At 38.1% G+C, this 18,279-nt stretch overlaps 1 protein-coding gene across 1 annotated transcript; it reads left to right on the top strand.

The window, feature by feature from the left end:
• Window positions 1-210: 210 nt before the first annotated feature.
• Window positions 211-18,015, top strand: ttk (ttk protein kinase). Its single transcript, XM_041792651.1, has 25 exons — window positions 211-298; window positions 746-833; window positions 914-1,136; window positions 2,003-2,109; window positions 2,201-2,344; window positions 2,464-2,578; window positions 2,665-2,746; window positions 2,837-2,952; window positions 3,415-3,493; window positions 5,699-5,807; window positions 5,922-6,144; window positions 7,161-7,267; window positions 7,527-7,670; window positions 7,747-7,919; window positions 8,333-8,478; window positions 8,604-8,730; window positions 12,498-12,590; window positions 12,687-12,844; window positions 13,233-13,384; window positions 13,511-13,635; window positions 15,589-15,663; window positions 15,752-15,928; window positions 16,416-16,512; window positions 17,553-17,638; window positions 17,725-18,015. Exons 2-25 carry the CDS (start codon window positions 746-748, stop codon window positions 17,788-17,790), a joined length of 3,012 nt encoding a protein of 1,003 aa, XP_041648585.1. The 5' UTR covers window positions 211-298; the 3' UTR covers window positions 17,791-18,015.
• The last annotated feature ends 264 nt before the right edge of the window (window positions 18,016-18,279 follow it).

Here is an 18,279-nt window from a genome sequence, read left to right as displayed (position 1 = left end):
ATGTAGATAAAAGACGGTAGAAAAATATGTGTTGTGTGCAGACAGGAAAATATTTAAGTTTAAACTTGAGATTACTTAAGATTTGATTAAATATACAGGTTGAAAGGTATTCAATCCTACGTATTTGTATGAAATTTACTTGTCTTCACGAAATATTGTCCTACGAGTTTTTACGTCATCCCAATCTAGCCAATGAACAAACGGTTGTGACGGAAGTGGGATATTTGAAATCTGGCAGTTGAGGTCGAGCCTTTTTTCCTGCCGTATTAGATTAAAGGGATAAATAACATCACAGAAGGTGAGAAACGATTACTTATTTTAATGCACATGGTATTTTTTAAACATGTATTGATACCTGTTTAACTTAAGACGAGTTTGCGTAAGCCACGGGGGGTACGAACCATTTTGCCAACGTAGCTGTCGTTAACAACAGGTACGCTAACATGTCAGCTAGCAATATAAGCTACACTAACTCAGATTGTAAACAAGAAAATTCTCGCGAAGGAGCTTTGATAGAAGAAACATGTACTGCGTATTTCTGGGAAAAAAAATCTTCATCTCTTCACGTATGCACTGGCCAAGAATACAGGACAATACACATATAGGCTCTCTGAATAACTTTACCCTTATCGCAGTGCTAATACTTTACTGTATTTTACAATGTTTTTCAGGTATTTTAACAGCAAAGCCAGAAAATACATGTGTTGATTATCTCTAAGTAAATGTGTCTGCCTTTTCATTTTAGATGGAAGAGGAGGAGCATACAGACAGAAAGCAGCAGCTTGCTATGCTTCATCAAAAGCTTAAGAATCTTAAGAAATATTTCAATGAAGGTAATTATATGTCCTGAAATGATGTCACACCTTAACCAATGTACAATAAGTCAATAGCTCTATGCCCATTTTTTTCCCAGATGACACAGACAATATTAACCAGGTTATTGGCTCAAACTCACCTGAATCATGCCACTCGTATTTGATGGACCTGGAGAAGAAAGGGGATCCTCATCTGGACCATAACCACTTGACAAGACTTGTTGATTTTTATACCAGGGTCTTCTCCAATATGCCACTGGGAAAACATTGTCAGAATCAGAGCTATGCCCGAATGCTGGTCAGATTTGCAGAGCTTAAAGCGTGAGTATCCAGACTTATTACTATTTTTTAATCAAAGATTTAAGTTATGTTTGGAGAGGCAATTATGTGTTATGATTGAATTAAGATTCCTTGACCAGACAGGTACACAATAGAAGGAAATTAAATTTTGTTAGACTCATGATGCTGAAGACAAAGTAAAAATGTATGCACATATTCATAAGCATTCATATATCCATGTACACACACTGAACACTGTTCATTTTGTTGACTAAAAATGTTAAGAGACTACCTTTTTTCCATGTGGATGACTGGACTAAGACTAGCTAAAAATAGATGCTTGATTCAAAACTTAAGTGTAGTTTTCATCAAGGAGTCTAGATGTTAGCACTTGATTGTTGGACACCTAAATTATATCTATATCTTTCCAATGTGCATTAAAGGTAGGCTATATCATTATTTTGATCAGTGTATTATATATGAATGTAAGTATTTAAAGTGAATTAATATCAGTGTTACCGGCCTAGATGATTTAATAATTCCAAAGAGAATGAATGTTGTGTCTCAAAGCAAAGACTTTAATTTAAGGACTTTTGACTAAAAGAAGGCTAATATATATTTGCGTTTTCATCAGTAAAACTAGACTAAAACTTCAGAGTGAAAGGATATATAATGTGACTAAAACAAAATAAATCTTTAATTTACAGACTAAGTCTAAATCTAAAATACTGTAGCTACCAAAACTTAACACTGATGTATAACAGGGCATCTTGTTGTGCCTCTTGGGAAACAATTTGATTAAATAAGCCTGTAGAAATAGCCAATCAGATAAGGTTGGCCATTATTTCATGTACATGTCAAATGAAATCAGGCTTGTTTCTTATGTTTTGCTGTTAATCCTTTATCAGAATCCAGGATGTGAACGAGGCAGAAGCGAACTTCAATGTAGCGAGATCTCACAGCCAGAACTTTGCATTTGTTCACATTGCACATGCACAGTTTGAGCATTCACAAGGTACAGTGATCCAAAGTTTTGTGTTTCTTTCACGTCTTAACACATTGGCATATTATCTGGGGTATTGCAGTGTCTACTTGTATCTCACCAGGCAACACAAAGAGAGGCATTTACATATTGCAGAATGCTATTGAATTGGGTGCCAAACCAAAGGAACTGCTGGAGGCTGCCCTGCAAAGCATGCAGACAGGAAAAACACAGCTCTTCTGTTCAGAGGATAAGGAAAACATATCACGTGAGTTTATTTGCTGTTGAATTATAAGGTTGAAATGCTTGACTCTAAAACAAAAATCTGTTTACTGTTAAATCCAATCTTTTGTACTTGTTTAATTTTTCCTGTTTTTGATCTACCAGATTTTCCAAACAGTCACTTGCAAAGTTCTGTCCAAAAAGGCTCAGAATTGCAAAGAGTAAGCAGAATATCAGATGGAACAGGCGAGCTCCAGCTTTCAAGTGTCTTTGGTCCAGGGTAAGAAAGAATAGTTTTTTTATTCTGTAATAGGGTCTCTGTAAGATTTTAGGATGCAATTGCTTATACTGATTGTCGATCCACAGGACAGAACCTTCCATTGGATCATCAGATGACCAGCTACCAGGCTGGAGATCTGGATCCCAACGGAAGAGAGCAATTGGCATGGTGAGGGTTACAGTTTTCCTCAATGTTCTATGAAATCTATATGAAATAGAGTTTTAACACTTAAGTTTTGTTCTCTCTTCTGTATTCCAGCCTGTGAGAGTTCCTATAGTGCCTTTCTCTATCCCAGAAAAAGATGATGATGAAGGCTACATTTATGAGAAGCCCTCAAAGAAAAATGAAGCAGCAATCAACAGCAGTATGTCAAGGTAACATTATCACTGTAAAGTGTTTCTTTATTTTTGATTACTTTATTTTTTAAGTATTGCATTGTATTGAAAATCATGTTAGAACTTATTTTTAGGAAAGTATGGCTAATCTTTCATCATTTAAACTGTCTTTCTCCTTGATTCCTTTAAGTGCGATGGAAGTTTCCTTAATGTCATAGTAATAAGAGTAATGGATAACAAAAATGGTCTGATTTGATTTCTGGTCTAAATCAGACAATTTTCCAGACTTTATTGCAGACACATTCAATATGCAGTCTAGTCTGCCTTTTCTTGTGCAGTAGTGCTGTTGAAAAACCACAGGACATGACACATAACAAACCCTGAAATTGCATTGAATTCAATACAAGAGCAATAACAAAATTCTGTATCATCCTTTATGAATGTTTTTAATGTATGGTAATTAATTTCAAGTGCTTCATGTTCATTTGTGTTTTTTTCCAGGCAAACATCAGATTCAAACATAAATTCAGCTTTTGGGCTGTCATCCTCAAAGAAAACTGCTATTCACAGAGCTCCTCAGGTGAGTACAATTGTCCTTTTGCAGTTGGGTTTTAACTAAGAGAAAAATACTTTAGCAGCTGTTTATCCAATGGTGGTTTTACTAGACCTGCAGTCAAGCAAAGAAAAACTCGATCCACTGCAATTACCCCACACCAACCAATCAATTCGTCAGTCGTTCAGGTAATTTAAAACAAAGAGAGAGGGAAACAAAATCTTACGTCAAAATCCATGACAGGCTCCTCATTGCACCTCCTGGTAGTCAAAATGAGCTTAAAAATCAATGCAATTTTTTGAATGAAACACAAGATACTTGTGCCCTATAAAGGATCAGCGCTCAGTGAAGAAATCCCTAATCCATTTCTGTCTGCCTCCACAAGTCAACCCTGCAGACTGATGGGTAGTAAGAAACCCGCACAAACCTTTGTCAGAGTTTCCTCCAATTAGTCCCACGATACCTCCAGAGGGCTCAACAGTGATCTCTACGACCCAGAGCCATTATTAACATCATTATGGCATACTAAAATAACAGCTAAGTCAGAGATGCTCAGGGTGCTCCTGCCTTTAATTATATAATTCCTGTTATCACAGCAAAACAACTTTTTAGCATTAGCCTATAGAGCTGTGAAAAAATATCGATACAGCAATATATCGCGATAGTTTGACATCCGATACAATATCGATACTTCAGCTCTTACTATCTTTTTTTTTTGTAAAAAATAGAAATTCGCATTTTACCTAAGTTGTTAGTAAAATATGACTTCTGCACCTCCACTGCGGTAGATGGCGCCGAAGAGCTACTCTGCTGTATGTCACCGCGGCATTTCCTGTAGAAGCAGTCAGAGTGCATAGGTGAAGTGGGAAACATGGCTGACAAAATAACACCTGCACAATTCAAAGCAGACGTTTGGAAGCATTTTGGCTTCAAAGTTAAAACGGGAAGCACAAACAGCGAGTTAAAGAAAGGAAATACCGTTTGCAAGGTCTGTCTTTCTGCTGTGAAATATAGCGGGAACACCACCAACGTATTGTGTGATTTTACGTATACATCAGCTCTATATTTTTCTTAGTTAACGATACAGAATATCGCAATATATCACAATTTAATGATATCCTGACATATCGTGGTACTATTGTATCGTGACCCAAGTATCATGATGTGTATCATATCGTGAGGTTCTTGCCAATACTCACCCCTATTAGCCTACAAAATATCCTCAGATAATTGTCTTTCTGTTAATTAATACTGATAACCATAAACAGGATCCCTTGTTCCAGCCTGCGCTCTGTAATTTATGAGCATATATATGCAGTGTATTTTAAGAGATGAAAGGGGATAGGTCTGCTGGTCAGGACTTAACGACTAGAAGACATCGTCTTTTCTCTCTTCTGCTCTCGACCTGTCTGTAACAGACACTAACACCGATGTGTACATTTTAATGAGATTATTAAGAGGCTTAATACTTGTATTTGCTTACTGGAGAATTAAACAGGCCACGAGAGTTGATACTTTTATAGAGGGAAAAGTAGGGACTCTCTGCGGCACCACTTTAATACAAATATACTGCATCTTTTTGTTGAGTTTAAAAAGTTGAGTTTAAGTTATTTATAACTTAACAGCTGTGAAACAATCACTTTGTGTGCCTCTCTACCTGGATTGCCCTGCGCTGCATTGCTCCTCTCTCTCTTGCTGCCCATCTCTCAACCAGTCAGCTGTCGCTCTCGCTGTATTGTATTTGTGCTACCAACTGATCAGCAGGATCTTGGTCGGGTGAGAGTCAATAAACTGACCAATTGACTAACTGACTGGAAGGTGTCAGCCCTAGTTTTTACTATATTGACTTGAGTCAACTCAAATCTAGATTTTTCATTTGGGATCATATTTGGTGTCTGGTACGCTGTACTTTTTGTATCATCACCTCTGGTAGGTTCCAGTCAAACGGAGCTGATATTAATATGTGCCATCAACACACTGCAGTGCCAACCACCCAGTGGTCAGAGTATCAAAACAAATGGGATGTCCGACATGCGAAACGGACCCTCTCATACTGCTGTATATCTTCCTAAACTCTTGTACTTTTTGATAGTGCTCTGTCTTGCTGCTTGCAACGTCTCTGGAAGGAAACTGGAGCAGAGTTAAATCAAGCCAACACCTTATATGAAAACATATTAAGCTTCACTTAAACAAACAAGTGCTTTATCTCTCTGTTACATCCCTGTGTTTCAGCCACAAGCTGTTCGCCCAGAACATTACTCTTGGGAGGACCAGGCAGCTGTGGACTCCACCACCACTCTTCTTCACACACATGACAAAAAGGACACCATGAAAATGGAAGGTACTGTCTACCCCTTAATACATTTTGCAGGGAATATTGGGCAGTTTTTTTTTCAGCTGCTGATGAGCTCTGTGAACATTTTTGACATTTTGTTTTATTTTATTTTTTCTGCAGACGTTACATACAGCTTTGACCAGGTTGTAAATTCAAATTCCCCTGAGTCATGTTGGTCATATCTGATGAATTTGGAGAAGAGAGGCAACCCTCACACAGACATCAACCTCCTTAACAAACTCAAGGACTGTTACTCCAAAGTCTTCTCCAGGCTCCCAGTAAGGCAGTTCAGCAAAAACACCACTTATGCCAGAATACTGGTCAGATATGCAGAGCTAAAGGGGTGAGTGCTGGAGCTTACACACTGTACTTGCACTTTAAATGTGTACTTCCTTCTATGCACAAAACTGTTTAGAATAATGTAGGCTATGTCAAGCTGTCTTACTTTCTGTTACATTTTAACCACTACCTCCAAGAAATGTATGCTTAAATTCTTTATACCGGTTGCTATAAGCCCAATTGTTATATCATTTTAGTTGTTTTTGGTTTTGTTTTGTTTTTTTGCGCTTATTTTTATCCACCAATTCGACACTTTATTTCTATAGCTGGATAACTTACTGCTTGTAAATATTGGTAGATAACTTGTTGCTTGTAAATATGTTTATACCTTTTTACTTAATTTTTACTTATTTACAGCGCATATATTATTCTGCTCTTTCACCTGTTTATAACTAGCTGCTGTAACATTGAAATTTCCTGGTTTGGGATCCATTAAGTACATCTATCTATCTATCTTACAGAATAACAATAAGGTTATAATACAGCTTTGGTTTTATTATTGACATTGTGACATCTCACACATCAGAAGGAATGTTATCATGTCGGTGATGTAGAGGTACATCATGAGGACACCACTTTGTAGGGACAGAGGCTACGTTCATACTGCAGGCCTTAATGCTCAATTCTGATTTTTTTTTTTTTTGCAGATCTGATTTCTTTGTTTGGCTGTTCAAACTGTAGTCGGATTCCAAAAGATCAGATACACACCTGATTTAGAACCACATATGAAAGTGGCCTAAATCTGATTCAAAAAGGTCAGATTCAACATGACTTGTGCTGTTCCCACTGTCAGAAAAAAATCAGAATCAGACCACTTTTAACTGCAGTGTGAACATAGCCAGAGTGCCTGCTTTTTCATGCTCTCTAAATTTAAAACCTTTTGTGAAGCTTTTAAGTACCTCAAGAAAAACTCAAGTTGAATTACTGTTGAATTTTAATCTCTAAACCCACAAAAAGCTTTGATTTTAAAACAAAAAGTGTAACCTTATTTCCTCATCCTTCTTCTGTTTCCTTTTGAAGGATTGAAGATCCAGATGAAGCTCAAGACCACTTTATAGTTGCCAGATCAAACTGTAAAGGCTTTGCGTTTGTCCACATAGCACATGCCCAGTTTGAGGTGTCCCAAGGTATGGCTTTGTCTGTTTTACTGAAAGAAGTCTGACATAGGGTCCAGGCTTAACTATAATGCAACTTTAGCAGTTCTCAGAAGATACTTTATGATACATTTATGTCACATTTGTTTACTTTATGGACATTTAATTGAAAAAGAAATGTAAATGCCCTAATGTTCTTACAACCCCGTCTCTTGTTTGGTCAGCTAAGTAAGCTCTTTTCTTTTAGTCTGCATGTTAAAATACAATTTTTCTTTTCTCCTTTCATTTTAAGGCAACGTGATCAAAGCAACATCAATTCTTCACAAAGCTCAGGCATTAAATGCCAAGCCAGCAGAGCTTCTGGAGATGGCCATGAGAAACCTGAAGGCTGGGGTTAGGCAGCTTGTACCGGCTCAGGAAGAGGAACACTCCTCAGGTACTCAGTCATCAAAGAGTCTTTCATAAAGCACAGGCTTAGGCATGGCTACTAATTTTTTTTCCTTTAACTGTAGATTTGCCAACTGCTGTACCTGTAAGTGTGTCTACATGTGTGGAGAAACAGGAACCTCAGTTTCCTGCTCGGGTCCCTGTGAGTCAGTCTGTGGAAAAACCAAAACCTGTTAGTAAGGAGCCTGTCATGGAGTGGAAGATGCCAGCGCTAATCAACCGTCATGTTTCTCCAGAGGTCTGCTGACAGTTTTTATCTGCTATTATTCTGTCCAGTTTAGTAAGAGTCCTTTTATAAATTATTTCTTTAAAAATATATAATGGCATAGAATTTTAAATCTGTATTTTACTCAGGTGAGTGTCTGCTATATTATCTGTTATGCATCCGTAACTATTGTGTTTTTTTTTTTTTTCTGGTTTCATCCTGCCTGATTTTCAGTTTGGGACATTAATACCTACTTGCAGCTATGCAGCACTTTAAACATAAAGGGATATCTAAAGAAATTTGAAAAAATAATGTGGTTGGTTCCATTAGCCAACCCTATTTTTCATGTACAATATTGATTTTTTTAGTATTTTTACTTATTAAACCCTGATTTTCAGACAAGTTTAGCTTTAAATGCAAAATCTTACCAATTATGGTCTTTCTAGGATAAACGTACAACACCTTCTGAACCAAAGGCAGCTCCTAGTATGCTCGAGTCAGTCCCTACTCCATCCCTTCATCTTCCATCCAGACTAAACCCTCAAACAGTCTGTCAGACACCAAACAGCTACAGAGATCCTCCTGCCAACAGGTATGATCTAGACTTTATCTGCTAGTCTGGAAAAGACTGGCTTTTTTTTTTTTTTTTTAATTCTTCAGTATTCTTCCATCGAACTGTTTTTACAGTCATATCCTCTTTTTCTTTCTCCCCCTTAGCTTTCTTACTCCTGTGGTGAAGAGAGGCCCTGAAGTGTCGTCCTCTGCAGTGGCAGCACACAGAGCTGGACCTGTCCAGCAGCCGTGTACACCTCTAAACCAATCAGTCTGTGTCCAAACACCCCAGGTACAGCATGTCTAAGCAGGTTCTTTAAAGCAATATAACACACAATAGTCATTTTTTTAGACTCATATTGCATATTACACATGCTAAGTTATCTAACCCATTTATGTACATTGATGCATTTGTTGGTTGATTCAAGATCCAGTCAAAGCAATACAAACTCAAAACATCTATCTATACTAACTGTATCCAAACTATGGCCCAGGGGCCAAATGTGACCCATAGTCTATTATTCATCGGCCCGCAGCAAATTCTAAAATGAAATATGGCCCACTTTAAAATATGAAGCTTGCTTGACTGTGTTGTACTTCTTAGTTTCAGCAGTAGGTAATGGCACTGTGCTTATTCTGTAAACAAAAATTTTGACAAGGAGGCTTGATGTGCTTTTTGTGACTAAATTTAGGCAACACTGTAAAGGGTAAACATGTTGGAAACCAAAATAATAAGTATATCTTGATTTATAACACATTCATTGATTAGGACAACAAATACCAGCTGCGTTCCAGAGGCTGACGTAGGTTTCACTAACTTTAATATTGCTCAGGGTGAGGTTTATGAAAGTGGCCCCACCATCCTTATAGATTTTTTTTATGCGGCGCTCAGTGAAAAAAGTTTGGACAGACACCCCTGATCTACACTATATTACCAAAAGTATTCGCTCACCTGCCTTGACTCTCATATAAACTTAAATGACATCCCATTCTTAATCCATGGGGTTTAATATGATGTCAGTCGACCTTTGCAGCTATAACAGCTTCAACTCTTCTGGGAAGGCTTTCCACAAGGTTTAGGAGTGTGTTTATGGGAATTTTTGACCATTCTTCCAGAAGCGCATTTGTGAGGCCACACACTGATGTTGGACGAGAAGGCCTGGCCCTCAGTCTCGGCTCTAATTCATCCCAAAGGTGTTCTACCTGGTTGAGGTCAGGACTCTGTGCAGACCAGTCAAGTTCATCCACACCAAACTCTCTCATCCATGTCTTTATGGACCTTGCTTTGTGCACTGGTGCACAGTCATGTTGGAACAGGAAGGGGCCATCCCCAAACTGTTCCCACAAAGTTGGGAGCATGGAATTGTCCAAAATCTCTTGGTATGCTGCAGCATTCAGAGTTCCTTTCACTGGAACTAATGGGCCAAGCCCAGCCCCTGAAAAATAAGCCCACACCATAATCCCCCCTCCACCAAACTGTACACTTGGCACAATACAGTCAGACAAGTACCGTTCTCCTGGCAGTCGCCAAACCCAGACTCGTCCATCAGATTTCCAGATGGAGAGGTGCGATTCGTCACTCCAGAGAATGCGTCTCCACTGCTCTAGAGACCAGTGGCGGTGTGCTTTACACCACTGCATCCGACGCTTTGTATTGCACTTGGTGATGTATGGCTTGGATGCAGCTGTTTGGCCATGGAAACCCATTCCATGAAGCTCTCTACACACTGTTCTTGAGCTAATCTGAAGGCCACATGAAGTTTGGAGGTCTATAGCAACTGACCCTGCAGAAAGTTGGCGACCTCTACGCACTATGCGCCTCAGCACCTGCTGATCTCGCTCTGTCATTTTATGTGGTCTACCACTTGATGGCTGAGTTGCTGTCGTTCCCAATTGCTTTCCACTTTGTTATAATACCTCTGACAGTTGACTGTGGAATATTTAGGAGCGAGGAAATTTCACAACTGGACTTGTTGCACAGGTGGCATCCTATCACAGTACCACACTGGAATTCACTGAGCTCCTGAGAGTGACTTTCAAAAATGTTTGTAGAAACAGTCTGTGTGCCTAGGTGCTTGATTTTATACACCTGTGGCCATGGAAGTGATTGGAACACCTGATTTCAATTATTTGGATGGGTGAGTGAATACTTTTGGCAATATAGTGTATACTGTCAACTTTAAGATGCACCTTTATTTTGAAATCCCTGTTGCACACACATTTTACAGTTTCCACTCAGCTGCGCCTCGTCTTGAACTTGCAAAACAACACCTGCACCAGAAAGAAAGCTTTACTAGGGAATAATTGCCATCTAGGATCCAATACAAATTAAGATTATACAGAGATATGGAGTCAACCGCTCTTATGTACTTATGGTAATGCAATGTTTAAAGGTTAAATTTCAAATATTACATATTTAATATGTCAAATTTAAATGCTTAAATTGTATTGTTTAGCTCACACTCCTAGCTCTGTTCATAGTAACACTCGTCACACAAGGCTCATCTGTAGCTGCAAATAAAGATAAATATGTTCTTAGAGAACACAGACAGGCTGAGATAGAGGATTTCAGTCAAGTCTGGACCCTAGTCTTTATTATTTGAAGAAAAACTGTATAACTATTACATGCTGTATCTATTACTAAATGGATGTGAATATGTTTGTATCCTGCTTAAATGATACAAGTAGGACTTCAGTTTACTGATCAAACTGTACTGAACGAAACTGGAACCCTTGATGAAAGTGCATTCCATGTTACATTTTATTCTCCTATGTTGAATTGATTAAATTCAGTCCAGTGAAATGTAAAATTGATTAAACCCATTGCGTTTGGTGCTAAGTGCCATCAGAAAATGGCCACCTACCACAAAACATCAGGTGTATGGTAGTTGGTCTGTTTAGCCATTAAAGATTTTGACTAATTGTGGCTACAGTTATAATGCTGCTTCTCAGCCACATGATTAGAAGATTTTTGTACCTTCTGTGTCCCAACAGTGAAGATCAATAGAGGGTATGCACTGACATCACTTTCAGCACAAGACACGTTTGCTCAGCCGGGCTGAGTGGCAGAGTGTTCTAAAACACTGCTGTCTGACTGCTGAACATTATCAAAATGTTATTTTTAAAAATACGGCAGTTTTTCAGCTGAATAAAATGCAGATTACTGCTAACTCCTTACTGATTTCTGTACAGACTTTGTGCCACTCAGTGGTTGGAACTGCAGAGCCTTGTACTGACTGTTATTTCACTTGTACACCCTCTATAAGGATGCTTTCACAAGAGCGATCCAGGCTCAGATCCAAATACCTTTGAGCCCCAAATCTGGTTCTGTCTGTTCAGTGTGAATCCAAAGATACTATACTCTGGCACTGGGCCTGTCAACTCAGAGAGGAGGTCTCAGACATGACTCATGTGGACTTTGTCACAGTAGGCAGGGGACGTGACACAACCGTGCTCCAATACATACATACATCATTATAAAAACAAAACAAAATCTAGTAAATGAATAGTCTGTTATTGAAAGGCTGCAGTCAGCAAGTAGAGTTCAACTCTAAACATCTCCTGTCTCTTAAAAGAAACATTTCAGCACAGCATTAATCCTCGGAAGATGTGGAAGAAGGAAAAGCAGCGATTGGTGTCTCAAATAAAAGAACATCCTTAGTAGCAGGATAGGCATCATTGTTTACATGCTAAGTTTGGTGACTCAGATGGTTGCAATGCCTTCTTTTTTTTTTCTTTTTGGTGGATTTACAACCAACTGCCACATACTTTATCAGACTGTGTACACAGAAGTTTGCTCAGGTATGGAATTATGTTACTGATGTAATGGCGGACCAGCAGGAGAGAGAAGAGAGAGGAGCATTTCCAAAAGTACAGAACAATCATGCCTAAAGTGAAAGCAGTCTAAACCAGCAAGGAGAGATGGATGTAATTTATCACTGGGCATTGAGAAAACATGGCTTGAATTGTGGCATAAGACGTTCAAAGCTCACCTTTTCACGATGACTTACACAAGGAATGATTTAAACTTATTGTGATCATTCGTTTAATCTCCTTTAGGCTTCTTTAACTGCGTTGTCAAATGAATCCATCACCATTAAGGGCAAACAGTTCTTCATACTGAAGATGATTGGACGAGGTGGCTCCAGCAAGGTAAAATGCAAACATAGATTGCACATAGTGATCCAACATTCGTACACTTTTTTTTTTTTCAACAATTGAAATTATTTTTTGCTTTTGTTTCTCCAGGTCTACCAGGTCCTTGATCACAAAAAACAGCTGTTTGCTGTGAAATATGTCGACCTCTTGGAAGCTGATACTCAGACAATAGAAAGTTACAAAAATGAGATTGAGCATCTAAACCACTTGCAGCAGTACAGCGACCAAATTATTAAGCTCTATGATTAGTAAGTACATACCTGTTTTGCACTGCTGGCTATTTGCACAGCTCAATTTTAATGCAACTGTTTTATATTGTTTACATTGTATATATTTGATGTTAGTTGTCTCTGTCCAAATTCTTTCTTATTTTTCTTATTTTTTTTTCTTTATACATCTTACCGTGGTTAAGAGAGAAACACAAGTTTGATCGTCTATATGTCCTGTACATATTGCAGAATTGACAAGAAAGACGTTGAATCTTAAATCTTTTTTAATAATATGTCAGTACACTGCAAAAAAATCGCCTTGAAGTTTTTGAGAAAGATATTTGGCAGTTCGTTTTTGAAGTTCATGCACATTTCAAGTAACATATGAATTAGCGAGGCACAGAATAATGGTTGTTTGGGTTTTCAGTGAAATAACAGACAGCTACATCTACATGCTGATGGAGTGTGGAAACCTGGACCTGAATACTTGGTTGCGAAACCGTAAAGTTGTGAATCCACTGGAGAGGAAATTCTACTGGAAGAACATGCTGGAAGCCGTCCAAACCATTCACAAACATGGTACCCTGTCTATATAGCTCTCACTATAGTTCTCTAAAGAGTATGTGATTTTTATACTAAATGCCACTTTTAAATCGTCTGAAATTCTTACAAAAAATGCTTTTGTGCTCTTAAACCTCTCTGCAGGAATTGTTCATAGCGACTTGAAGCCAGCAAACTTTGTCATTGTCAACGCTTCACTCAAGTTGATCGACTTTGGCATCGCAAACAGAATCCAACCAGATGTAACGAGCATAATGAAGGATTCACAGGTATGATTTTTTTAATAAGTCGTAATTTTCAGGACAAGATAACCCTTAAACCCCCTTAGCTTATACACAAAACTCCTAAAAAACAGTTTTCCTGTATGAGCTGCGTGTCAACGCAAACATTTTTTTTACCTAAGTGTACTCTGGTGCTCCTTGCATTTAACCAAACTGCTTTATTATGTTTTCTTTCTACCTTTTTCCTCAATGCATCATGCATCGGACTCTGTTGCTTTGGCTGCTACTTATACTTCATTGTTATGTCCTGCTGCCTCCTCAGACAACAATAGTTTTAGGAGTGAATATGTAAACAGCTTAAATCTTACATGTGTGAAGTGATAGCATGCACCCAAAGACATTTGATTGAATGACTTAAAGATTTGCATTCAACAAACTCCCTTTTTACAAAATTTGCATCATCATGCTCAATGATGTTTCAATATAAACATGTTTTGTATAAGTGCATCTCAGTAAATTAGAACATTGTGAAAAAAAATCCTTTTTTTAATTAATGATAATCAAAAAGTGAAACTAAAATAATTCTAGATTCATCACACACATAGTGAAATATTACAAGAATTTAAACATAATATTGTTTTTGGCACATAAAAATCCAATATCTCAGAACATTAGAATATTACAAATTAGTATTATTACAAAAGGATTTATTTTATTTATTTTATTTTTACTTTTATTTGTCAGGGACCATGTACAGAAAAAAACATTAAACTCATCAGAGTAGAGATGCTCTGCACCAGATTTATAGCTTTCTAGCTAATTTCCATCTGCAGTCCCTGTGCAGACATGTCTACCCTCTGGAAATTATGCTCATTTATGCACCCAGTACTTGGTTAGAGCTCCTTTGCACGCATTACTGTATCAATGTGACATGGAGTGGAGCCAATCAGTCTGTTGCACTGCTGGGGTGTTATTAAGCCCAGGTTGCTCTGATAGAAGTCTTCAGTGTGACTGTAATTTTCCTTTTGACTTTATCCCAGAGATTCTCTATGGGGTTCACGTCAGACCAGCTGGCTGGTTAAGCAGACACAGTAACACCATGGCCAGCAAACCAGTTTCTGGTAGTTTTGGCCTCACTGTGGGCAGGTGTCAAGTCCTGCTAGAAAAGAAAATCAGTATAAAGCTTCTCAGCAGATAGAAGCATGAGGTGCTCTAAAATCTCCAGCGTTGACTCTGGACTTGATAAAGCACAGTGGGCCAACAGCAGCAGATGACATAGCACCCCAACCCATCACTGACCGTGGAAACTGAAACACTGGACTTCAAGCATCTTGGCTCCTATAATTCTGAATTTCCCTCTGGACTCTGGGACCTTGATTTTCAAATTAATTACAAAATGTACTTTTATCTGAAAACAGGAGTTTGGACCACTGAGCAATGGTTGAGTTCTTTTTCTCTTTAGTCCAGGTGAGAAATTTATGGCATCTTTGGTTCAAGAGTTGCTTGACACTTGCAGTTCATTTCCTAGACATGTCTGTGTGTGTGTTCTTGATCTGCTGACTCCAGCCTCAGTCTGCTCTTTGTGAAGTTCCTCTATGTTCTTGAATCTGCTTTGTTTGACAATCATCTGAAGGCTGAGCTCATCCCTGTTGCTTGAGCACCTCTACTTAACCCACTTTTCCCTTGCAGTCAACTTTCCATGAATATGCGTTGATACAGCCTCTATGAACAGCCTGCCCTTCCAGCAGTGACCTTCTGTGGCAGTGTCAAAGATTTTCTTCTGGATGACTGTCAAGTCAGCAGTCTTCCCCATGATTGTAGTTGTGTGTACTGAAGCAGAGTGATAGAATAAAGGCTCAGAAAACCTTTGCAAATTTAAAATTTCCACAGTATCCTAATATTTTGTATGGTGGAGTCATAATCATCAAGATTAAAACAAAAAAATCTTGGACCAGTCAGGCTCTGCTTTCTGTGTAATACACTGTTGTTTTTCACACACAGGTTGGGACCTTGAACTATATGCCCCCTGAAGCCATTAAAGACACTTCATCCCAGCATGGAAAGGCACGCTCCAAGGTATTTGTGCTCAGTCAATTTAGAATTTGAAACAGTCATTTTTGATTAAGGCAACTTGGTGACTTTTTTTCTCCTTTAATCTCCAAAGATCAGTCCCAAGGGTGACGTGTGGTCCCTTGGATGCATCCTGTACTGTATGACTTACAGGAAAACGCCATTCCAAAGCATCACCAATCAGATTGCAAAGCTACACGCCATCATTGATCCTTCTCATAAGATCGAATTTCCTGATATTGCAGAAAAGGATTTGCTGGATGTGTTGAAGGTGAAGGGCCATTACAAAAAAGTATACTTTACATAGATTAAGATAAAAAATGATGGGGTCCATATTTGAAAATCAATAGATGTATTTCCTTTGCAGAAGGGTGTAACTTTTCACTGCTGTCAAAATCGCAATTGCTTCCTCTGTTTTTTAAAGTATTTTAATATCTGTCTATTTAAAGCATAAGTTCAGGAAAACACTTCAAAAATTACACTATACATCACTATATTCATTACAGTCACTACAAATAAACAGGATTAAAACACAACACACTCCCACAGTTTTTTTTTGTTTGTTTTCAGCTGCTTACATGTTCATAACAATTAAACATCACAGAACTTAGACTCTTTCATAGAGAGATGACTCTGAATCAATTTTACTTGAATTGCGCTGCATGCAAAACTTTATGTTCATAGATTAAAATGAAAACTAACTGCTGTTGAAGTGATGTGTAATATCAAAGCTGTTTTTATGATCTTTGTGTTTCCAGAGGTGCTTAGTACGAAACCCCAGAGAGAGAATCTCCATCGCAGAGCTGCTGGAACATCCGTACCTGCAGTTGAAGCCACAGGCATCACCTGAACCAGGTACAAACAGTTTAATGGTTGGCTTAATGCAAAGTCTGTGTACCAGAGGGGTACACCATGAAGCGTGTTGTACCCACATCGACCCTGACACTGTTCCCTTTAAGGTGTTTTACAGCGCGATTGTGTACTGCAAGTGTTGCACTCAAATATCCCTGATGACTTTTCACTGCTTTTTTTTCTTCTGTGCAGTGAGCCTTAATATTTATGACTTGAAGAGTGAATACCAGGGCCTGAATTTCTCTACAGGAATCATGCACAAAATATTGAAATCCCGCAAATAGGGTGCTTAAAGAATGACACTGCAGCTGCACAAAAGAAGAGAATTATCACAGAAAATTACAGTGCCTTTTTTTGGATTAATCAGTTGCTTGATTTTGCCACCTGACCAGCTGTCTGTGGTTCTGATTAATTTCTAATATAAAAAATATGCACAGTATAACTCTTAAACTTGAACTATTATACACATGATTTCAGCAGTATAATCAAGAACTATGTTTACATATAATAGCCTTTCATGTAAAGAAAAAAACCTGAATAACTGATTGGGTCAAATTAAATTATTGAATTGATTCAGTGGGCAAGATAAACATCTAAGGCAGCAAAGCAATCATGATGTTTAATCAATTATATTGTCAATGTTTTTATTGTAAAAACAGCCATGTTTACAGACTTTTCAGGATATTATAGCCTGACATAAAAATGCTGGGTTGTTACAATGCTGCACCTCTATTGTTCTTTTACTGTAAGAATGATGTGCTAAAATTAAATGTAAAAATTTGTCTGGAAACAAAGGAGGTTTAGTATGGCCATATCACAAGCTGATACTGAATATGACCTGGCACTGAACAGCTAATGAGTTAAGAATAAGTTAACATGGTGATACAGCTCGGTTAAAAGAGCTAGCATTGTGACACAGAAAACTCTGACTTCAGCTTCAAACCCGGCATATTTAGTCATGATCTGTGGCACACCCCTCTGGAAGCCACCTTTATTGCAACCTTGATTATTCTAACAACGCTCCAATATTTCACTTGTTTCAGAAGCTCCATGCAACAGTGATCTCAAGAAGATCCTAACAGACCTTGCAGCCCTGCAGTCTCCAAACAGCATCATCAGAGCTGCTAATGTAAGTACACTAGAACCTCCTACTGAGGAACATTTTCTTTATTTATACATTTCTAGTTACTAATGCTTATCTTCTGTTTTTCACAGAATCTGGCCAAAATGTGCAGCAGTGGCAGGAAGTTAGATGTGGCTGAGTGTGCAAAGTCAAACTAACTCAGGAGATTTTGTAGTGGTTATTTTTGATCTGTGCTTTTTTATTTTTTGAGCCTCTCTTAAACACTTCTATTCAGAGACTTTATGTTTTCTTTTCTTGAGTTCTAACAAATCTACATTTTTATGTTTGTTTCCCTCAAACAACAGTCTTCATATGGCCTCACTGTAACATATACCCCTGATAATAAATGTAGGCTAGTCAAATAAACATTCTGTATCTTTGGAGTTGTTGGTTTGTTTGTTCAAGTTGATAAACGTATCAATTTCAGAGAAGATTTAACATTTTAGAATGTCTTTAGAGATAAGGAAAGGTTTCTTGGTTTTTTCTTGAACGCTATCCTTAAGATTGCCCAGGTTGTTAATCCTGTTGATGAATTTGATAAGGGTCCCATTCCTGTCTGTATCGCAAGCCTTTTTCACTTTATATATTCACAATGGTGCATTAAACCTTATGATATTTAGAAAGAATCTGCTACTGTATACTCATTT

The sequence above is a fragment of the Cheilinus undulatus genome, linkage group 8 (genome assembly GCF_018320785.1).
Source record: "Cheilinus undulatus linkage group 8, ASM1832078v1, whole genome shotgun sequence".
NCBI lineage: Eukaryota > Metazoa > Chordata > Actinopteri > Labriformes > Labridae > Cheilinus > Cheilinus undulatus.
The sequence above is the reverse complement of the archived record's forward strand: the minus strand, read 5'-3'. Positions and strand labels throughout refer to the sequence as shown.

What these genes read in the sequence shown, in the direction of transcription:
- ttk (XM_041792651.1), top strand. Translation starts at nt 746, where the DNA reads ATGGAAGAGGAGGAGCATACAGACAGAAAGCAGCAGCTTGCTATGCTT. An exon ending in TCTGTGTCCAAACACCCCAG is followed by an intron (nt 8,731 to 12,497) that starts GTACAGCATGTC and finishes AATCTCCTTTAG; the next exon opens with GCTTCTTTAACTGCGTTGTC. An exon ending in GACGAGGTGGCTCCAGCAAG is followed by an intron (nt 12,591 to 12,686) that starts GTAAAATGCAAA and finishes TTGTTTCTCCAG; the next exon opens with GTCTACCAGGTCCTTGATCA.